Source organism: Antechinus flavipes, chromosome 1 (assembly GCF_016432865.1).
Source record: "Antechinus flavipes isolate AdamAnt ecotype Samford, QLD, Australia chromosome 1, AdamAnt_v2, whole genome shotgun sequence".
In the NCBI taxonomy this organism is placed as follows: domain Eukaryota; kingdom Metazoa; phylum Chordata; class Mammalia; order Dasyuromorphia; family Dasyuridae; genus Antechinus; species Antechinus flavipes.
Window position 1 is genome coordinate 157,726,027 of NC_067398.1, and position 22,434 is coordinate 157,748,460.

Sequence of the window (22,434 nt, forward strand, 5' to 3'; positions counted from 1 at the left end):
AAGAGAAAACAGAAATAGTGGGGGAAAGGTGTAAGAAAGGCGGAGGGTCTCTAAAGAGGGAGGTCTGCTTGAGGAAAGTAGTGGTCATGAGTAAAATACTGGGGAGGAGGGAAAGGGGAAAAGGAAAGAGAAAACTATAATTTGTGGTTAATAAGATGACAGGAAATACAGAATTAGTATTCTTAACTGTAAATGTGAATGGGGTGAATTCTCCCATAAAGCAGAAATGCTTAGCAGACTGAATTAAAAGCCAGAATCGTATAATATGTTGTTTATAAGAAACACATTTAAAGCAAAGCACATTTAAAAAAAATACATACAGAATACTAAGGTAAAAGGCTGGAGCAAAATCTATTATGCTTCAAATGAAGTAAAAAAAGCAGGGGTAGCCATCCTTGTTTCAGATCAAGCAAAAGCAAAAACTGATCTAATTAAAAGAGATAAGGAAGGAAACTGTATCATGCTAAAGTGTACCATAGATAATGAAACAATATCCATATTAAACACATATGCAACAAGTGGTGTAGCATCTAAATTGCTAAAAAAAAAAAAAAAAAAAAGAAGTTAAGAGAGTTGCAAGAAGAAATAGATAGCAAAACTATAATAGTGGGAGATCTCAACCTTGCTCTCTCAGAACTAAATAAATCAAACCACAAAATAAATAAGAAAGAAGTTAAAGAGGTATATAGAATACTAGAAAAGCTAGATATGATAGATCTTTGGAGAAAATTGAATGGAAACAGAAAGGAGTACACTTTCTCCTCAGTAGTGAATGGAACCTATACAAAAACTGACCATATTTTAGAACATAAAGACCTCAAAATCAAAGGCAGAAAGGCAGAAATAGTGAATGCATTTTTTTCAGATCACAATGCAGAAAAATTATATTCAATAAAAGGCCAGGGGAAAATAAACCAAGTAATTGGAAACTAGATAATTTCATCCAAAAAAATGAATGGGTAAAACAGCAACTCAGACACAATCAATAATTTCATCCAAGAGAATGACAATAATGAAACAATATACTAAAATTTGTGGGATGCCAAAGTGGTAATAAGGGGAAATTTTATATCTCTAGATGCTCACTTGCATAAAACAGAGAAAGAGAAGATCAATAAATTGGGCTTGCAACTAAAAAAGCTAGAAAAAGAACAAATTAAAAACCCCAATCAAGCACCAAACTTGAAATTTTAAAAATAAAAGGAGAGATCAATAAAATTGAAAATAAAAAAATTATTGAATTAACAAATAAAACTAAGAGTTGATTTTATAAAAAACAACAAAATAGACAAACCTTTAGTTAATTTGATTAGGAGAAGGAAAGATCAAATTGTTACTCTCAAAAATGAAAAGGAGAACTATCCACCAATGCAAAGGAAATTAGAGCAATTATTAGGAATTTGCCCAACTTTATGCCAATATTGACAACTGATGTGAAATGGAAGAATACCTACAAAAATATAGATTGCTCCAGATTAACAGAAGAAGAAATAAATTACTTAAATAGTCCCATTTTAGAAAAAGAAATAGAACAAGCTATTAATTAACTCTGTAAGAAAAAATCCCCTAAACAATAAACTGGGAAAACATTTTTACAATCAAAGGTTCTGATAAAGGCCTCATTTCCAAAATATATAGAGAATTGACTCTAATTTATAAGAAATCAAACTATTCTCCAATTGATAAATGGTCAAAGGATATGAACAGACAATTCTCAGATGAAGAAATTGAAACTATTTATAGACACATGAAAATATGCTCTAAATCATTATTAATCAGAGAAATGCAAATTAAGACAACTCTGAGATACCACTACACACCTGTCAGATTGGCTAGAGTGACAGGGAAAAGATAATGCAGAATGTTGGAGGGGATGTGGGAAAACAGGGACACTGATACATTGTTGGTGGAATTGTGAACACATCCAGCCATTCTGGAGAGCAATTTGGAACTATGCTCAAAAAGTTATCAAACTGTGCATACCCTTTGATCCAGCAGTGTTTCTACTGGGCTTATACCCCAAAGAGATACTAAAGAAGGGAAAGGGACCTGTATGTGCCAAAATGTTTGTGGCAGACCTGTTTGTAGTGGCTAGAATCTGGAAAATGAATGGATGCCCATCAATTGGAGAATGGTTGAGTAAATTGTGATATATGAACGTTATGGAATATTATTGTTCTGTAAGGAATGACCAGAGGGATGAATACAGAGAAGACTGGTGAGACTTACATGAACTGATGCTAAGTGAAATGAGCAGAACCAGGAGATCATTATATACCTCAACAATGATACTGTTTGAGGATGTATTCTGATGGAAGTGGATCTCTTCGATAAAGAGAGCTAATTCAGTTTCAATTGCTCAAAGATGGACAGAGGCAGCTACATCCAAAGAAAGAACACTGAGAAATGAATATAAACTGCTTACATTTTTGTTTTTCTTCCCGGGTTATTTCTACCTTCTGAATCCAATTCTCCCCGTGCAACAAGAAAACTGTTCGGTTCTGCACAAATATATTGTATCTAGGATATACTGTAACCTACTCAATATGTAAAGGACTGCTTGCCATCTGGAGGAGGGGGTGGAGGGAGGGAGGGAGGGGGAAAATCGGAACAGAAGTGAATGCAAGGGATAATGCTGTAACCTGGCATGGGTTCTATCAATAAAAAGTTATTTTAAAAAATCTTCCAGATGAATTTACAAATGAATTCTATCAAATGTGTAAAGAACAATTAACTCCAATACTATATAAAGTATTTGAAAAAACTGTGAATGAATAGGGAATGAAGGACTCCTACCAAATTCATTGTATGACACAGACATGGTACTGATACCTAAAGCAGGTAGGAGAAAAATAGAGAAAGAAAATTATAGACTAATATATTTTGAATATTGATGCCAAAATCTTAAATAAAATATTAGTAAAAAGATTACAGAAAGTCATCTCCAGGATAATACACCATGAGCAAGTAGAATTTATACCAGGAATGCAGGGTAAGTTTAATATTGGGAAAACTATTAGCATAGTTGACTATATCAATAACCAAATTAACAAAAACTATGATTATCTCAATAGATGCAGAAAATGCATTTGATAAAATCCAACACCCATTCCTAATAAAAACACTAAAGAGTATAAGAATAAATTGACTTTTCCTTAAAACAGTCAGTAGCATCTATTTAAAGCCATCAGCAAGCATCATATGTAATGGGGATAAACTGAAACAATTCCCAATAAGATTAGGGGTGAAACAAGATTATCCACTATCATCATTACTATTCAATATTGTATTAGAAATGCTAGCTTTGGCAATAAGAGATGAAAAAAGAGATTAAAGGAATTAGAGTAGGTAATGAGGACACCAACTTATCACTCTTTGCAGATAGTATACTTAGAGAACCCTAGAGAATCAACTTAAAAAAAAAAAACTATTAGAAGCAATTGTCAGCTTCAGCAAAGTTGCAGGATACAAAATAAATTCACATAAATCATCCACATTCTTATACATCACTAACAAAATCCAGCAGCAAGAGATACAAAGAGAAATTTCATTTAAAATAATTGTCGATAGGATAAAATATTTGAGAATCTATCTGCCAAGGGAAAGTCAGGAGCTATATGAGTAAAATTACAAAATACTTTCCACATAAATAAAGTCAGTTCTAAACAACTGGAACAATAACAAGTGCTCATGGGTAGGTTTCATGAATATAATAAAGATGACAATTCCCTTAACTAATCTATTTAATGCTATACCAATCAAACACCCAAGAAACTATTTTACTGACCTAGAAAAAAATAACAATAAAATTTATCTGGAAGAACAAAAGGTTGAGAATTTCAAAGGAATTAATGAAGAGAAAAGCAAATGAAGGTGGCTTAGCTGTGGTCATCAAAACCATTTGGTACTGGCTAAGAAATAGAGCAGTTGATCAGTGGGATAGGTTAAGTTCACAGAACAAAATAGTCAATAACTATAGCAATCTACTCTTCAACAAACCCAAAGACCTCAACTTTTGGGATAAGAATTCACTATTTGACAAAAACTGCTGGGAAAATTGGAGTCTAGTATGGTAGAAAGTAGGCATAGATCCACACCTACCAGCATACCAAGATAAGGTTGAAATGGGTTCATTTTTTAGACATAAAGAATGATATTATAAATAAATTAGAAGAACATAGGATAGTTTATCTCTCAGATTTGTGGAGGAGGAAGGAATTTGTGACCAAAGAAGAACCAGAAATCATTACTGATCACAAAATAGATAATTTTGATTATATTACATTTTAAAAATTTTGTACAAACAAAACTAATACAGACAAGATTAGAAGGGAAGCCATAAACTGGGAAAATACTCATCCAATATTTTGGAAATTGAATCTAATATCCAAATGTTCTGATAAAGGCCTCATTTGTAAAATATATAGAGATGTGACTCAAATTTATAATAGTTCAAACCATTTTCCAATTGATAAATGGTCAAAGGATACAAACAGACAATTTTCAGATGAAGAAATTGAAACTATTTGTAGTCACATGAAAAGGTGCTCCAAATCACTACTGATCAGAGAAATGCAAATTAAGACAACTCTGAGATACCACTACACACCTGTCAGATTGGCTAAGATGACAGGAAAGATAATGATGAATATTGGAGGGGATGTGAGAAAACTGAGACACTGATGCATTGTTGGTGGAACTGTGAACAGATCCACCCATTCTGGAGAGTAGTTTGGAACTATGCTCAAAAAGTGATCAAACTGTGCATACCCTTTGACCCAGCAATGTTTCTACTGGGCTTATATTCCAAAGAGATACTAAAGGAGGGAAAGGGATGGTGCAAAAATGTTTGTGCAGTCCTTTTTGTAGTGGCAAGAAACTGGAATCTAAGTGGATGCCCATCAATTGGAGAATGGAAGAATAAATTGTGGTATATGAATGCTACATATAGTACAATATAGTATAGTACAATAATACAATAGTATTATTGTTTTGTAAGAAATGACCATCAGGATGATTTCAGAAAGGCCTGAAGCAACCTACATGAACTGATGCTAAGTGAAATGAGCAGAACCAGATCATTATACATGGCTACAACAAGACTATACAATGATGAATTCTGACAGATGTGGCTCTCTTCAACATTGAGATGATTCAAACCAGTTCTACTTATGCAGTGACAAAGAGAGCCATCTACACTCAGAGAGAAAACCATGGGAACAAAGGGTGGAACACAACATAGCACTCTCACTCTCTCTGTTGTTACTTGCTTGCATTTTATTTTCTTTCTCAGTTTTTCTTTCTTGATCTGATTTTTCTTGTGCAGCAAGATAACTGTATAAATATGTATGCATATTTTGGAGTTAACATGTATTTCAACATATTTAACATGTATTGGACTAACTGCCAGCTAGGGAAAGGGTGGGGGAAGGAGGGGAAAATTTCAAACAAAAGGTTTTTCAAGGATCAATGTTGGAAAAATTACCCATGCATATGCTTTGTAAATAAAAAGCTTTAATAAAAAATTATCTTTGAACAATGGTTGCTACATAGTAGGCATTTTTAAAATGTTTGCTGATTGACTGAATCAGGCAGTTTTATTTGATTAACAGAAATTTGATTACCTTGGGAAAATATGACTTCAAGGGAACTATAATGTCCATGGGATAAGAGGGCTTCTAGAATGAGAAGCCTTCTAAAAGTGAGTGAAGGACTATATCTTTCCCCTGCTTTGTCTTCTCGGAAGAGGACCACCCTACTTCTGAAACTGGATCATGCTGGAAGTACCCAACATAAGGAAACTTTGAGATCTAGGGAATAATTTTCTCACTCTGGAGCATCCAGCCTCCTCTCACTCATGTCTTCCACATAGTGCTTCCAATGCCCTCAAGGACTTAATTAGCTAACTTATCAAGCAAACTAGATTTTCCCACCCCTATTTTTGCTACTTCAGACAACTTGGAAAGTTTAAGTTCTTTAAAAATACAAAAGCACCCCTTTCTCACTGCTAGATTTGAGGAAAGCAAAAACATTCTTGGGAAGGCAGGGCCCTTTAGGAGAGACTGTGGCCCTCTCTCTTACCTGATTTGTCCCCCTTAGAGTCCCTCTTTTCCTAGGCCAATCATGGCAAGAAGCCCACTTCTCAGCCTGCTCCTACTCCCCAGGATAGCTGGCATCTGCACTGACTCTCTAATGAGGACAGAAGATGTGCTAAGAGGTGTCCCTTGACTGCTTTCTAACTCAATGGGCAAGAGCAGAACTTCCACCTCCACCTTACAGAAAGTTGTTCCAGATGTATAACTTCAGATGAATAATCATAATGGATCTCATACCTTAGTGGGAATCTAATCCTTTCTTACTCACCTAAATCTTGCTGCCTGGCTTACCATGACTGCAATTCCACTCTATCATTAACTTCAATCTTTGCCCTACTACCAGGCTTCTCTTTGCCTGTTTCCTGAGTTTAGAAAGACAAATGTTGTTGATGTTCTTTAAATCACATAACCTTAGTCAATATTTTTATGGGACAAAAACTGGTTGTCCTGACTTAAGTATAACTTTGCACTTTGGTCTTTTTCAGTCACATTCCCCAACAAAGGCTGAAATCTTCTTGAAGGTTATCAGTGTTTGTTAAATTGTCTACTTTTATTTTGCTTGAGAAGGCCTTGCCCACCCAAGAGTGATGAAAGTGATCATGGAACAACATGAAATCTACCAACCCCTCTTTCTTGCTAATGGTATTCCTATGGACTTTACTGAAAGTTAGATAGAGCTTCTGTTACAGCAGGTCACAACAATAGGTGTAGTTGGATTCTGACATTTCAACAGTTTTGAAGGTCTCCCTGCCTTGTTGCTTTTTCATGCTACAAAGGTAATATTGTCTTTCCATTATGGTACAGATCAGACTTATAACTAAAGAGTATTATTCCTAGTCCTTTGCTTCCTGTTCATTTATCCCATAAATGAACTTCAAATTCTTTTGTCTTCAAATATTATGAGATCCCTCTCTTCTTTTCCTTGAACCTTCTTATGCCAATGCAGAGATTTTAAATTTTCAAAGTGCTTCCATGTCTACTATTATCCCATTTGGCCATATGAACTGGAATTCAAATTGTCATTCACAATTTACTAAGGGCCCAGTGCTGGAAAAATCAGGACTTGTCCAATGCACTCATATAGTTAATTCTGTGTGACTCATAACCTTGAAACTCAGAAACTTAATCCCCCAAACCTCCAGATGAAAGGAAATCATACCTGAATAGGATCTTGTGTCAATCTCATAGGCCCAATTCGTACTTCTGCAGTTGAAACCTGCTAAATAAAAGAGAGAATACATGAGCTTTGTTGAGAATCAGATTGGACATGTCGAAAGTATTTTGGTGGAAGGACCAAACTTCCTTTTAAGAAAAGAGAGTGTGAATGAAAAAGAGAAGACTGTCTTTTAAGTAAAGTCTGGTTAAGCTAAATAAACTGTACAAAGCTCTGATAGAAGAGCTGTGTTCTCATCATGAGTACATAGGGGGCAAATGACTTAATCTTACCCATCTTTCCCATGAATAAACAATGCGTTTTCATCTCATTTTCCTAAAAGAAATTAAGCAATTAAATTTGACCATTCTCATTCATTTCCCTAAATTCTGTCTGTCTTCCATTTCTTAAATACTACATAATTTAATTTTTTTTGTTTGCCAAAAAATAATATCCTCTGATACACTTTGGCTTCAAATACGCTGATGTGTGTGTGTGTGTGTGTGTGTGTGTGTGTGCAATTATTTCATTTGTTTTATTTAAATGACTTTTCTTTGAACAACTTTGCTTGAAAGTTTGAGGCAGAAGGTTCTCTGAAAAGCACCCTCTCCAGTGCAAAATCATTCCCCAAAGAGTTTCAACATTCATTACTATTACTCTGGAAAGTTACCAGCCAATTAAATATTATACTGGACTCTACTCCAACTATAAAGAGCATACTCAGAAGATATTTGAATATGTTATTCACAGAGATACCACAATAAATGCAAATGACTGATTCAGTGAGGTTTTATGGAAACAAAAGCCAAAATTCTTCTTTATATAGTCTAGAAAATTTTCCTTTCCATGTTTCTTTGACTTCTGTCTGTCTGTCTTTCTCCACATATTAGTCCAACTCCTCAAACACAGCCAGCTAAAGAATATTACAAAATCAAGCCATAAGTTTTCAATATGCTTTTTCTTCATAAATTATTTCTGACACCTCTTTCCCCTTCTCCCAAGAGATCAGTGATTCCCATTGTGTTACAGAATGATGTCAGGTGCTTTAAACAATGAACAGACCTCTCACCATAGCAGATGACTGATGGAAAAAGTCACAGTGCCCTGAAATTACTGCTCATCTGTGGGCAATTTCCACTCTGTGGTCTGTATCTCATAAGTGCAAAGCTGTGCTCTCTCATTTTGGCAATCACAACTGAGTGCCCAGGAGCCACTCAAGTTTTTCCATCAATCACCTCAAAACAGAAACCAGAAGGAAGATGGGTTAGTGAATAGGGCTTGAGCCCCAACCAGAATGAGGTTGCTGTTTCAAGAGGGGTATGCACCTGAATTTGTATCCAACACAGCAAAGTGGATGGGTGATTAATCTAGTCCTTTGGCACATATGCCATTTTGCTGTCTCTTGTTGTCATCCAGTAGAATCAACTCACAAAAGTACCATGTCTGGCTTCTTGAATTCTCTTTTGAATCATTAATGCTAATATCAGCATGTCTAGGGACCACAGCCCCAAGAATAGCTCTAACCTGACAGAGTCATTAGATTTTCATGCGTCACTGAGCTACTTTGTTCTTCTCACTATACATCTAACGGAGTTGTTTAAAACATGCACCTCTTCTTTTAAAGGAACTCAAAACTCAGAATTTTGCTAAGAAGTAAATTACAAAATGTGATACTAAATCAGTACATGTTGGGTTGCTTGCTTTTAAAGAATTCTGAATCTGGTTTTCAGTTCTCTGTAGTCTCTTCCTCATTTATAGCATCCTCCTGTTATCCCAGTTAACTTTATTCTTTCCTCTGAATGGTTTTTTCCTCTTCCATGTCTTCTGTTTGCTCTAACTAAACCAATTAACAGAAGCCTTCTACCCCATAAGTCAAGTGAAAAGAAATGGTCAGAAGCTACTTGCCTGTAAGGGCTAAAAGACAATTTGAAAATAAATTTGTGGAAGGAGGAATACTTTAGATTTTTTGAATTCTTGCACTAGCAAGCTGAACAATTATAGTAATCACAAAATAATAGTAAAATAGGAATAATTATAAATAGAATAATACATAACATGATACTGTATTTGTTGTGCTTTATCTTTTCCAAAGAACTTTCACATCTATTATTTGAAATGAAAGGAGGAAATAGGGGATTTGAGGCAGAAGAAAGATCAGGATTCTTCCTTATGAACTGGGGGATTGGCCAATGAGGTCCTAATCCTTAGAACACAAAATATATAACCCATCAGGAAAATGAAATAAGAACATGCTCTAAGAACTGGGTCCTCATTGGCCAATTTCTCACCATTATATTCTCAATACTTCCTAAAAGCTTTCTAGCCAAATAAATATTTGTCCATTTTGTAAACTAGTTTAGACAAAGACTAAGAAAGATTAAAAAAAGTTTACTTATGGGTTGTCATGACAGCAAGAAGAATATAGAAGAAAAAAAAAGTTAGGTCAACATGGACAAAACCTCTAGAAGGAAAATTTGAGTGGTTTTTGAACCTAATAAAGAAAGCATTAAGTTATTTCCCTAAATATAAAAATCCACCAACATTAAATATGTTTGAAGTAAGTGAAAATTAGATAAATCATTAACTGATTTTGCTACTTTTGAATCATTTCAGTCATGTCTGACTTGGGTCTTCATGACCCCATTTTTGTTATCATTTTGTTGTTAACAAAGATCCTAGAGTGATTTACCATTTTGATGATGAGGAAACTGAGGCAGAGAGCAAGTTTAGAAAGTGTCTGAGGTCAGATTTCAACTCAGGAAGATGTCTTTCTTATTGCAGACCTGGTACTACTACACCTTCTACCTGCCCCTATCAACTGATTAGGGATTGATATAGTTAGTGTCACCGAACTAACATCACTGACTAATTATAACAGCTTTTGACAAGTTCTATTTCAGTGCTCTTATTAAATGACTTAGAATCAAAGAATCCTAGAACTGGCAAAAGCCTTAAAGATCATCTAGTCTAACCCACTATTTGACTGATGGGAAAACCAAAGCCCAAGGAGGTGAAGGGAATTATATGTCACAGCTAATTAGTAGCAGAACTAAGATGAAAACCTAGCTCTCCTAACTCCCAGCACAATGCTCTTCCAATTCCATTAGTACTTGTTTTTATTATTATTAATTTTATCACATTTATATTTTTTCTTTAAACATGTTCCCTCAAAATTTTGCTGCCAAGGATAATTACATTAAATCTTGGTCTGATGAAATAGATCCTTGTATACCAGCCATCCCAATTTGTCCCACTATGTCTCATGCCCCCAGGAATAAGTACTGAAACCCTCAGGAGCAAAATGGAAGCAGCTGTATAAGAAGGCAATTGGGTCAGGCAGTTCAAATCTCGCCTCAGACACTTAGCTTATCTCATGTCTCATAGTTATGGACAAATCAATTAATCTGTTTGCCTCAGTATCTTTAAATGTAAAATAGGGAAAATAATAGCACTTACCTCCCAAGACTGCTGTGAGGATACATTGAGATAATATTTGTAAAGTACTTTAGCACAGTGCCTGATACATAATAGTTGCTTGTTTCCTTGCTTCCTCTAAGGCAGTGATAGCATTTGGAGAGCGATGAGGAGACACTTGTAGCAGATGTAGATTCATTCAATCAGCAAGTATTTATTAAATACTTAATATGTATCAGACACTATACTAGGTACTAGAAATATGAGAGATGATTAATAAGTGCTTGTTAATTGACTTCATGTCTGTGGCAGTGACTGTTTCAAACAATTAAAAGCAGAGGCAGTAAAAAGAGCTGGGATAGAACCCCAGCCACATTGACTTGAAAGGCAAGTCAAATGGGAAGCTGTTTCCTTCCAAATATCTTTCTTTCTCACACAATACATTCAAACTATGCTTTTCATTTGATCTACTGCCACACGCAAAGAGAATTCAGTATTATGAAGCATGAATTACAATTGGAAGAAAAAAAAATAATTACTCCTAAATCAAAGTCCATGAACTTACAAATTTATGAATGAGGGTAGTGATAGAAGGAAGTTACATAAGAAGGACTTTCTAGTGAAAAGTAACCATTGACTTTTGTTAAGCACAAAGATTAAGGTGGGGGAGAGAAAAAGAAAATCCAGTTTTTAATCATAACGTTTATGTCCAGTTGCATAATTTGTACCACTGGGAAGAGGGAAGACCAAATTAAATCTCAGCTAAATTAATAATCTCAAAATTGAGGGCTAGAAGCAGTGAAAAGATATTAAGGGGCTAATTTAACCTCAGATCCTATACAATGTTTGCTAAGAGTTTCTAGGGAAGTAGTACTGTCGGCTAGTTAGAATTATTAGTCCAAAAACTTTGCCATCATGGCAGAGGGGAAAAGACGTGAATTACAGTCCTTGTTCTTTACTAACTGGCTATGTGTCCTTCAGCAAGTCATTCTGGGCCTCAGTTTCCCCTATATGTAAAATTAAATCCTTCCCCATCTCTCTACCTTAGCTTTCTTCCTCTTTACCTTGATTCTGCCAATTGTTTCCAATACCATTGTTTTTATTCGTTTTCAGTCATACTTGACTCTTCATGATCCCATTTGGGCTTAACAAAGACATGGGAGTGATTTACCCATTTTCTTTTCCAACTCATTTTACAGATGAGGGAAGAGAGGCAAACAGAGTTAAGTGACTTGTCCAGGATCACTGAGTTATTAAGTGTCTGAGGTTGAATTTGAATTCAAGAAAAATGAATCTTCTTCACTCTAGGCCTGATGTTCTATACACTGTGCCATCTAGTTGCCCATCTCAATATCAATCATTTAAATTCTCCCAGGACCCAGATACTGGTCCAGTTTCCTCATTTGCAAAATGGGAATAATAGTGTTTGTATAACTTATCAGGTTGTGATGAGACCCAAATAAGATGTAATATCTAAAATTATTTGAAAATGTTAAAGCACTAGAGAAAAGCCAATCATTATTACTGGTATTGCTTTGTAAAATCCAGTTCAATAAACACTGGTTACTATAAAAAGTGCTCCATGCTAAGCCCTGGTTGATACAAAGATGACAATGGCATAGTCTCTGCTCTTACAGTTTTCAAAAGAAAGAGAATATGGCTAGTGGGGATGTGGATGGAAAGAACACAGGCCACAGCAATAATCAAGACTATTGGATATTTGCAACTACATTATTATATCTACTTTTTTTCAAAGAAAATAAAATGAAAGTCGAAATGAACATCAAATTTTTACAAGAGTCAAAAGTAAAACAGTGACATTTCAAATAGTAAATTCATAACAGAGATTAATTAATACAATTCATTTAGTTAAGATCAAATTTGAGAAGCTCACATGAAATCCCAAAACAGAATGATCACCACCATCACTCATGACCATCAGTTTCCCTATATGCAGGCTGAATTAAGTCCTCTTTCTGTATCCAGTTGGCTCTTATCATCATAAATCTATTGGAATTGGCATGAATCATCTCATTGTTGAAGAGCCAAGTCTATCACAGTTGATGATCTTGTTGTTGCTGTGTATGTTCTCTTTGTTCTGCTCACTTCACTTAGCATCAATTAATGTAAGTCTCTCCAGAGCTCTCTGATCATTCTTTATAGAACAATAATATTCCCTAATATTCATATACCATAACTTATTCAGCCATTCCCCAAGTGATGTTCATCCACTGAGTTTCCAGTTTCTTGCCACTACAAAAAAAGGCTGCTACAAACATTTTTGTGCACATGGGTCCTTTACCCTTTTTTACGATCTTTTTGGATATAGAACTAGTAGAGACACTGCTGGATCAAAGGATGTGCATAGTTTGATAGCCCTTTGGGCATAGTTCCAAATTGCTCTTCAGAATGGTTGGATCAGTTCACACTCCACCAACAATGTATTAGTTCCCAGTTTTCCACCACCCCTTCCCACATTTCACATCATCTTAGCCAATCTGAGAGGTGTGTAGTGGTACTTCAGAGTTGTTTTAATTTGCATTTCTCTAATCAACATGATTAAGAGCATTTTTTTTATCTGACTAGAAATAAGTAATTTCTTCATCTGAAAATTGTCTATTCATATCCTCTGACCACTTATCAATTGGAGAATGGCTTGCATTCTTATAAATTTGAGTCAGTTCTCTATATATTTTAGAAATGAGGTTTTTATCAAAACCTTTGGATGTAAAAAAATGTTTCCTCAGTTTGAAAAACTTCTCATCTTGGCTACATTGGTATTTGTACAAAAACTTTTTAATTTAATATGGCCAAAATTATCTATTTTGCATTTTGTAGTGTTCTCTAGTTCTTCTTTGGCCATAAATTCCTTCCTTCTCCACAGATATGAGAAGTAGACTGTCCCTTGTTCTCTAAATTTTGCTTATAGTATTACCCTTTATGTCTAAATCATGAACCCATTTCGACCTTATATTGGTATAGAGTATTAGGTACTGGTTAATGTCTAGTTTCTGCCATATTATTTTCCAATTTTCCCAACAATTTTTGTCAAATAGTGAGTTCTTATCTTAGAAGCTGGAATCTTTGGGTTTATCAAACACTAGATTATTATAGTCAATAGCTATTGTGTCTTGTGGATCTAAAATTATCCCTCTAATCAACTACTCTATTTCTTAGCCAGTACCAATTGTGGTTTTGATGACTGCTGCTGCTTTATAATATAGTTTTAGATCTGGTATAGGTAAGCTATCTTAGTTTGCATTTTTTTCACTAATTCCCTTGAAATTCTTGAACTTTTGTTCTTCCAGATGAATTTTGTTTTTTTTTTCCTTAGCTCTAAAGTAATTTGTTGGCAACTGATTGATATGACACTAAAAAGTAGATTAATTTACATAGAATTGTCATTTTTATTATATTAGCTCAGCCTGCTTATGAGAGCTTGATATTCTACCAATTGTTTCAATCTAACTTTATTTGCATGGAAAGTGTTTTGTAATTGTGTGTGTGTGTGTGTGTGTGTGTGTGTGTGTGTGTGTGTATGTATAGTGTTTAAAGAGTTGGCTTTGTCTGGGCAGGTTGACTCTGGGAAATAATTTTTAGAGCCAATGTTGCTGATAAAGATCTCATTCTCAAATATATGCAGAACTGAGTCAAATTTATAAGAGTATAAGTCCTAAATGGTCAAAGGATATGAACAGGCAGTTTTCAGGAGAAGAAACCAAAACTATCTAGAGGCATATGAAAAAATGTTCTAAATCACTCTTGATTAAAGAAATGCAAATTCAGGCAACTCTGAGGTATTGCCTCATACTTATCAGATTGACTAAGATAACAGAAAAGGAAAATATAAATGTTGGAGAAGATATAGGGAAAACTGGAACACTAATGCATTGTTGGTAGGATTGTGAATTGATCTATTCTAGAGAGCAATTTGGAACTATGCCCAAAGGACTATAAAACTGTGCACATCCTTTGATCCAGCAGGGTTACTACTGGGTCTTTAAACTAAAGAGAATGAAAAACAATAATCAATATCAAAGAGATCGTAAAGAAAGGGAAAATGAATCACATGTACAAGATAGTTATAGCAGCTTTTGGGGGGGAACAGCAAAGAATTGGAAATTGAGAGGATACTCATCAATTGTGATATATGAATGTAACAGAATACTATTGTGCTATATGAAAAGATGAGCAAGTAGGTTTCAGAAAAACCTGGAAAGACTTATATGAACTGACTGAGTGAAGTAAGCAGAACCAATAGAACATTGTACAGAGTAACATTAAGAATGTGTGATGATCAATTGTAATGGACTTAGCTGTCAGCAATAAAGTGATCTAAGAGAATCCAAAAGGCTTGTGATAGAAAATGCTGTCCACATGTAGAAAAAGAATTATGGAGTCTAAATGCAGATTGAAGGATATTGTTTTTACTTTTGTTCTTTTTTTTTTCCTTCTTGTAGTTTTTCCTTTTTGCTCTTATTCTTCTTTCACAACATTACTAATGTGGAAATGTGTTTTAACCATACATGTACAATCCATAACAGATTGACTGCTGTCTTGGGAAAGAGGAAACAAAAGGAAGAAGAAGAAAAAAATTGGAACTCTAAATCTTACAGAATTGAAAGTTGAAAACTCTCTTTACATGTACATGGAAATACTACTAAATGTAAAAAAAAATAATATTTGTTTGTAAAAAGGATGTTAAAACAAGCATACTATGTTAAAATATGTTTTTAAAATCTTGCATTTATCTTAGGGTGATTAAAGAACCAGTAGGTCATAGAATCACAGAAGCAGGGCTAAAATAGTCTCACTTCTCCAGCTTATCAAATGAAACAAATTTTTATTACTGTTCAAAGCATTTTATTTATATGAATGCTTTTCTGTTGTTGCTGTTATAAAGACAATATATCAATGAAAACATCATATGACCATAGACCTAGAGTTGAAAATATCTTCAGCAGTCACTTAGTCCAACTTCCTGGACTTGGAGTTATGAAGACCGGAATTCAAATCCTGTCTCAAAGAGGATTCCTTTATGAGGATTAGAGGCAAGCACTTTGTTTCCTCATCTAAGTCTAAAAGATTGACTTCTTAGTTGCTAAGACTCTTTACAACTCTAAATCAGTGTTTACAGATGACAAAACTGAAGCCCCAGGAAGGTGAGAAAGGAAATAAGCATCAGATGTAATTTGAATCCAGACCTTTTCTGAACTGGTGATTGATTGTATGTTGGTTGCTTTTTTTCCCTTCCATTTGGTTATCTACCTTTTTGTTCTTTTCTTTCTCTCAATAGCTTCTCAAAACAAAGAAAAGTCAAGAGGAAAGAGATTAAATGCCAATCAATCAAACTGGCTGCTTTTCCAGCAATCCTGGGGTTAGACTTCATGGGAGAAAGAAATGGAAAATTTCTGTTAAAATTAGTTTTGGAGATTGCTTGTGGATTTCAATTATCCATGCTGCTTTTCTCTACTATTATTTAGAAGATGATCAAGAGTTGACTTTGGAACAAGCAGCTAACAACAAGGACAGGCACTGAAGATACCTTGAGCTGAGTTAAGATCAGTCCAGAGCAAAGAAAGATATTGGATTCAAAAGAGAGAATGACAAGAATGGGAGAAAGAGAAGTAAAGCATGGTGGAAATGTTCAGTACATAATGTTCAGCACATCCCTGCCTCAGAGGGCACCTCAGAATAAATCCTTTAGGGATCCTAACACAATTTCATAGGTTTTCTGCCTCATTAAATATCTTACCCCAGAATTCAATCATCCATGTTCTCCAGGTTCTAAGATTTCAAGGCTGATTAAGTGATAAAAGAGAAGAATCTTCAACTTTATTAATTTTCACTTTGGCAGCTGCCAATGACTCTATTCAATGTCATTGTGAAAAAAAAGTAATTCTTTATTGCCTGAGCTTTTAAAGCTGCTTCAGGTGTTTATAAACCTTAAAAGGTAACCCTTATCATTCTGCTTATGAGGAAATAGGCTCAGAGAGAGAAAATAATTTATCTAGTGTCATAGAATAGCCAAGCTGTATTTGAACCTATACCCCTTGATTCAAATTCGATTGATCTTTCCACTATACCACACGGTATCACTTTCTATTTTTATCTGTTCTCTCAAGGTTCTACTACAGAATTGTTTTAAAAGAGAATAAATTCTTAAGAGATCTCAAACAACAACAAAAACATCCATTTAATTTTGCATTCCACTTGCTGAAAAAAACACACCAATAACCACTTTCAAAACGAACAAGCCATAAAAAATTTAAACTGGGAGGAGTGTCTGCAAAAATGGAAGTGTGGGTTTCTTATGAGTAAAGATTGCTTCATTCATTGTATTTGTATCCCCAGAACTTTGCATACTGTACTGAGCACTTTGTAGGCACTTCATAAATGCTTGTTGATTAAATAGATCTACTAGAAGCTGCAAAAGTAAGCCAGGCAGACACTATCTAGCTAACAAAGTTTATTTTGGCAGCTAGTACAAACTGGGAAAGTCTTTGAACTTTTGTGGATCTAACATCTAATGGTTTTTCTTCTCTGAATAGAAGACACTAAGAAAAAGAAACTAGGCAGACAAGATGGGAGACAGTTCCAGTACTTATCCCTTTGCTACTAAGACCTTACACTCCTCCAGAAACCTCCCTTCTCCCTACAACAGTTTAAATCAGTGGTTCTCAAACTCTTTTTCTCAGTATCTTTATGGTATTAAAACTATTGAGAATATGTCCAAAGAGTTTTTGTTTATATGGGTTACATAATAGATATTTATCATAAATAGAAAAATCTAATTTTGAATTTGTAGACCCTCTGAAAGGATTTCAGAGACCCTCCAGGATTCACTACACTACACTTTGAGAACCACTGGTTTAAATTGAGTAAGAATCTGAAAATTCAATTCAGCAAGCATTTGTTAAATACAAAACACACTTTTAGGCACCAAGAAGACAAAACAAAACAATTCCTGTCCTTAGGAGTTTATTGGGGGAATAAACATGCACAAAGATAAGAAGAAAGGAAAGAACATTTTTTAAAAGATTCTCACAGACTTCATTACTAAAACTGACCTAGCTAGACATTCAAGGGTGAAGGCCAGGATGGTGAAAGTATGTGTATTAGATACTGGCTCCTGTCTATGCAGATGGGCAGATGACCCTCTTATCTATTAGCTCAGAAACAGAAAGAGCCAAAATATGATGCCAAATTAAGCCGAAGAATGCTACCAAAGTCACAATAGAACTTTTCCTCCATTTTCATCTTTACCTCTCCTTCTTAAGTTGCATGTGGGCTCAGATGGATATCTAGGGTCCACAAAAATCTACCTCCCATCGTGTCATTCTGAGGCTAGAAAATATTTCCCAGTCACACAAGGTACTGAACACATATCTCACTCTTCTACTCCCAATCAAGTAACTGATCCATCAGCAAGCATTTATTAAGCCCCTACAACTTCTTTAATAAAAATCCACTTCCTCATTCTAAAGCTCCAAGCACTAATTAACTTTGATTAATGAAAGTCAGTGTTGTTCAATAATCTGAGAAGAAACAGAGAAATTAGAAGCTCACAGTTCTCTGAAATACTAGGAGAAAAAAAATTACTTCATATCTCTGGGACTCAGATTTCTCAATTATAAAGTGCTGATCTTCATCCTGGACTGCAAACCCACTGGGGTATTTATTATGTGAATTGCTGATCTAATGTAAGTACTATTCAAAAGCTAAGTAGTATTAGTCCATCTAAACTCCCAAGATCAGTTCCCTGTCTGCAGGAATCCCTGTGGAAGATCCTAAGCGTTCACGATATTTTCCTACTGTACTTTCCAAGGGTACTATGAATACTAATTAATATTTCAATGGGCCTTGAGATCTTTATGTGAAAAACCTTATTTGCTATCCTATTTCCAATGCTATCAAAAACTTCCAAGGATGAGTCCTAGCTCTGTACAAAAAGTGGTTTTGTTTGTTTGTTTTATTGACTAGAAACATCTATATTTATTTTTTATTTATAAAATTAAAAGGTGTGTTTGCATGATAGGCTGAAAAGGAAATTGCAATACAATTATTCATGAATCCATTTCAAGAATTGTTATTCTAGAAGTATGACAATGGGTATGAATAAAACTTTTGTGAAAAAGTTCCAGTTTCTCAATACTTCATAATTTACTAGAGGACTATATGAAGAATTCAATTCAATTTAACAAGCATTTATTAAAGATCTTTGATTTTCCCATCACTAATCTGGCCAGTTAGTGATAGAAAGACAAAAAAAAAAAAAAAAACAGAATCTGTCCTCAGAAAATCTATGTTCTGCTTGGGGTAAGGAGTGAATGAGGAGTGAAGAGGTGATCTTGTCCAGATCAGGAGGCAAAATATATTCTTTTCTTATGGGGGAGTTTCTTTTCATTTTTTAAAAATGTGATAAATTTTACAGATACAAATTAAAGCTAGAAAATACTTAGAGATGATCTATTTCAACTTCTATATTATGGATTTGGGGAAACTGAAGTCCAGAGAGTTCCTGAGGTAATTTGACTAAGATTATGTATCTAATTAATAATAGTTCTAGAATGCAGAACTCTTCAGTGACATAAAAACAAATCCCAAATTCTAGTCCTTGGTCAATATAATTATGCTGAAATCCCAAGTTACCATCATTAATCTTCCAATCCCAAATTTTAAGTTATGAGGAAAACTAAAGGATTCCTTTCAATTTTATGAGATCACATATGAGATGACAGCTCTGATTACTTCAAAGGAAAAAAAATCATGTCAGGAGTCCACAATTCAGGTTTCTTACCTTTAACCTGCTATTAGAAAACCTAAAAAGGAAATATGATATAGTAATTATAGGACTATACTGTGGAGAGAGTGAAAGAGTCATTTTTCAGTTGTTCATTCATTGCATTTGGCTTTTTATGACCCCACTTGGGGTTTTCTTGGCAAAGTTACCAGGATGGTTTGTAATTTCTTTCTCCAGCTCATTTTACAGATGAGGAAAATGAGGCAAACAGGATTAGGTGCCTTGACCAGGGTGACATAGTAGGTTGGATGTGAAGATGAGTCATGAAGATGAGTACTCTTGATTCCCAATATCTATTGGGACACTATTCAGTAGGCCAGCTAACTACCCAAGGACAGATGTTTGGATTCAAATCCTAACTTTGAAATTTACTAGTTATGGGAAGGTGTTTTTATCTTCTCTCTGATGCGTAATTTCTTCATCCACAAAATAGGGATGATAATGCCAGTGGTACTAGTACCTCACAGGGCAGCTGTAAGGATAAAGCAATACAATAAATGTAAAGGGTTTTTAAAACTTTAAACCTGAATCAGGGTGAGAATCAGCCGATTGGCTGTCAGGCTTTTATACTATTGTCATGATCTGGAACTCTGAAATGAATCATCCCTATTTTAAAAGGCGAATAAACACCATTCCTTATTATCTTACTTTATAATTTTAAAAGATTCTCTTCAATCTCTGGACATAAAAATGAAATCTGTAGAATTTTTAGAATTGGAAAGGGTTTTAAATCTCATTTAGTCCAACCTCCCACTCAGCAAGGGATCCTTTCTAAGACATCCCTGACAGATGGTCTTTTAGAATCTCTATCAGCATCTTCAGTGAGAGAACTTATTGCTACACGGGACAGTCTATCCCATTATTGGACTTCACTAGAAAGTTCTGCCTCTTTAAATCTGGAACATAGTTTCCAAAGCATATACCATCCTTAATCAGGGCTTCTTAAACTTTTTCCATTTGTGATCCCTTTCCCCACCTGGGGAAATTTTGCATGGCCTAGGGAATATAGATATATAAAACAGGCATAGAAACCCAACATTTGCTGATAATAAATAATCATTTCATGACTTCCCTTCAGTTACAAGATCCCATATGGGGTAACAAATCACAATTTAAGAAGCTAGGTTTTTGTGTCATGGACCCTTTTGTATCTGGTAAAGTCTATGGTGAAGACTAATGCTTTTAAATGCATAAAATAAACATATAGGATTGCCAAAAAACAATTTATATGAAAATATCAGTACAAAATTTTTTTTAGTTTTTCTTTTTTTATTAAAGCTTTTTATTTTCAAAACATATGCATAATTTTCAACATTCAGTCTTGCAAAACCTTTTGTTCCAAAATTTTTCCCTCCTTTCCTCCTCCTCTCTCCCCTAGACAGAAAACAATCCAATATGTTAAATATGTGAAATTCTTCTATATATATTTCTACAATTATCACGCTGCACAAGAAAAATCAGAAAAGGAAAAAAATGAGAAAGAAAATAAAATACAAGCAAGCAACAAAAAAATGAAAATACTATGTTGTGATCCACACTCAGTCCCCACAGCTCTCTTTTTGGGTGCAGATGGTTCTCGCCATCACAAGACCTTTGGAACTGTTCTGAATTATTTCATTGTCAAAGAGAGTCACATCCATCAGAATTGATCATCACATAATCTTGTTGTTACCGTGAACCATATTCTCTTGGTTCTATTCACTTCACTCAGCATCAATTCATGCAAATCTCACCAGACCTCTATGAAATCATCCTGCTGACCATTTCTTATACAGCAATAATATTCCAAACATTCATATACCATAATTTATTTAGCTATTCCCCACTTGATGGGCATTGGCTCAAATTCCAGTTCCTTGCTGCTACAAAAAGGGCTGACAAACATTATGGCACATGTGGGTTCTTTTCCCTTTCTTAACTTCTTTGGGTTTCAGACCCAGTAATGACACAGATGGATCAAAGGGCATGCACAGCCAAACTCATTTTTTAAGTTCATAAACTCCTAGAATGTCCTGCCCCTTTAACACACTGTTGTACCTGCCCTGTTAATCCTGAGATCTGATCTTGATCTCCTGTTTTGGAAATGCCAAAAATTATTGGAGAAAAGGGGGAGTCACACTGTTCTGACTCTTCTACAAATGTACGGTATTACCTGCAAATCTGATAAACGTATAATCTATAGTTTTATTTAAGTCACTGATAATACTACACAGCACAGAACCCTGATGCATTTATTTTAAAAAAGAAGCAATGTGTCAAAGTTGCAGACAAATAGGTTTGGTATAAAAACAATAACAACAAGAATGGCTTTCTAGTAATTAGAACTGTCCCAAAAGTGGTGGTTTTTCCCTCTTGAAAAGTTTTCAAATAGGTTAGATGACATTTGTCTGGTATGTTATAGGAAGGATTCCTTTACTATGTGAGTAGGCATTGGAGAATTCTTGCCAACTTGATACTGAATCATCACTATATGGAGCCAGCCCTTATGGTATAATTAGGTAGTCAAAAGTTTAATCATGTTTGACTAGTTAATTGTACTATAATTCTAAACCATGGGTAAAAATTTTATGTGGGATCACATAAATTTAATTATGATTTATTTTCAGTATATGTTTGATTTGTATACTCATTTTATATACCTATCTATCCAGAATCATGTAAAAATTTATCATGCAAAAAGGGGTTTGCGAGTAGAAAAACTTAAGAAGCCCTCATCTAGCCTAATCTTTTCATCATTTCCTTAAGAATTTCATAAGATATTTTTCAAATTTTGTGTTTAAAATCTATGTAAACTATATCTACAACACTCTTCTGATCCAAAAGTGTAGTAACTGTCTAAAAAGGAGCAGATTTGCTCTGATGAGACCTGTTATTGATGAAACAAAGATGACATTTCTCATAATGCTTTCCTTTTCCAGAGATTTAGTAACCATTGATTTATAAAACCATAATTTCAAGTTTACTGCCAT

At 34.6% G+C, this 22,434-nt stretch overlaps 1 protein-coding gene across 1 annotated transcript in view; it reads right to left on the bottom strand.

The window, feature by feature from the left end:
• PDE8B (phosphodiesterase 8B) overlaps positions 1–22,434 on the bottom strand; it is a 278,793-nt gene that overhangs the window by 143,853 nt on the left and 112,506 nt on the right. The window contains exon 2 of the mRNA XM_051991842.1: positions 7,255–7,314. Coding sequence (XP_051847802.1) covers positions 7,255–7,314 — 60 coding nt within the window. The remainder of the gene's footprint in view (positions 1–7,254; positions 7,315–22,434) is intronic.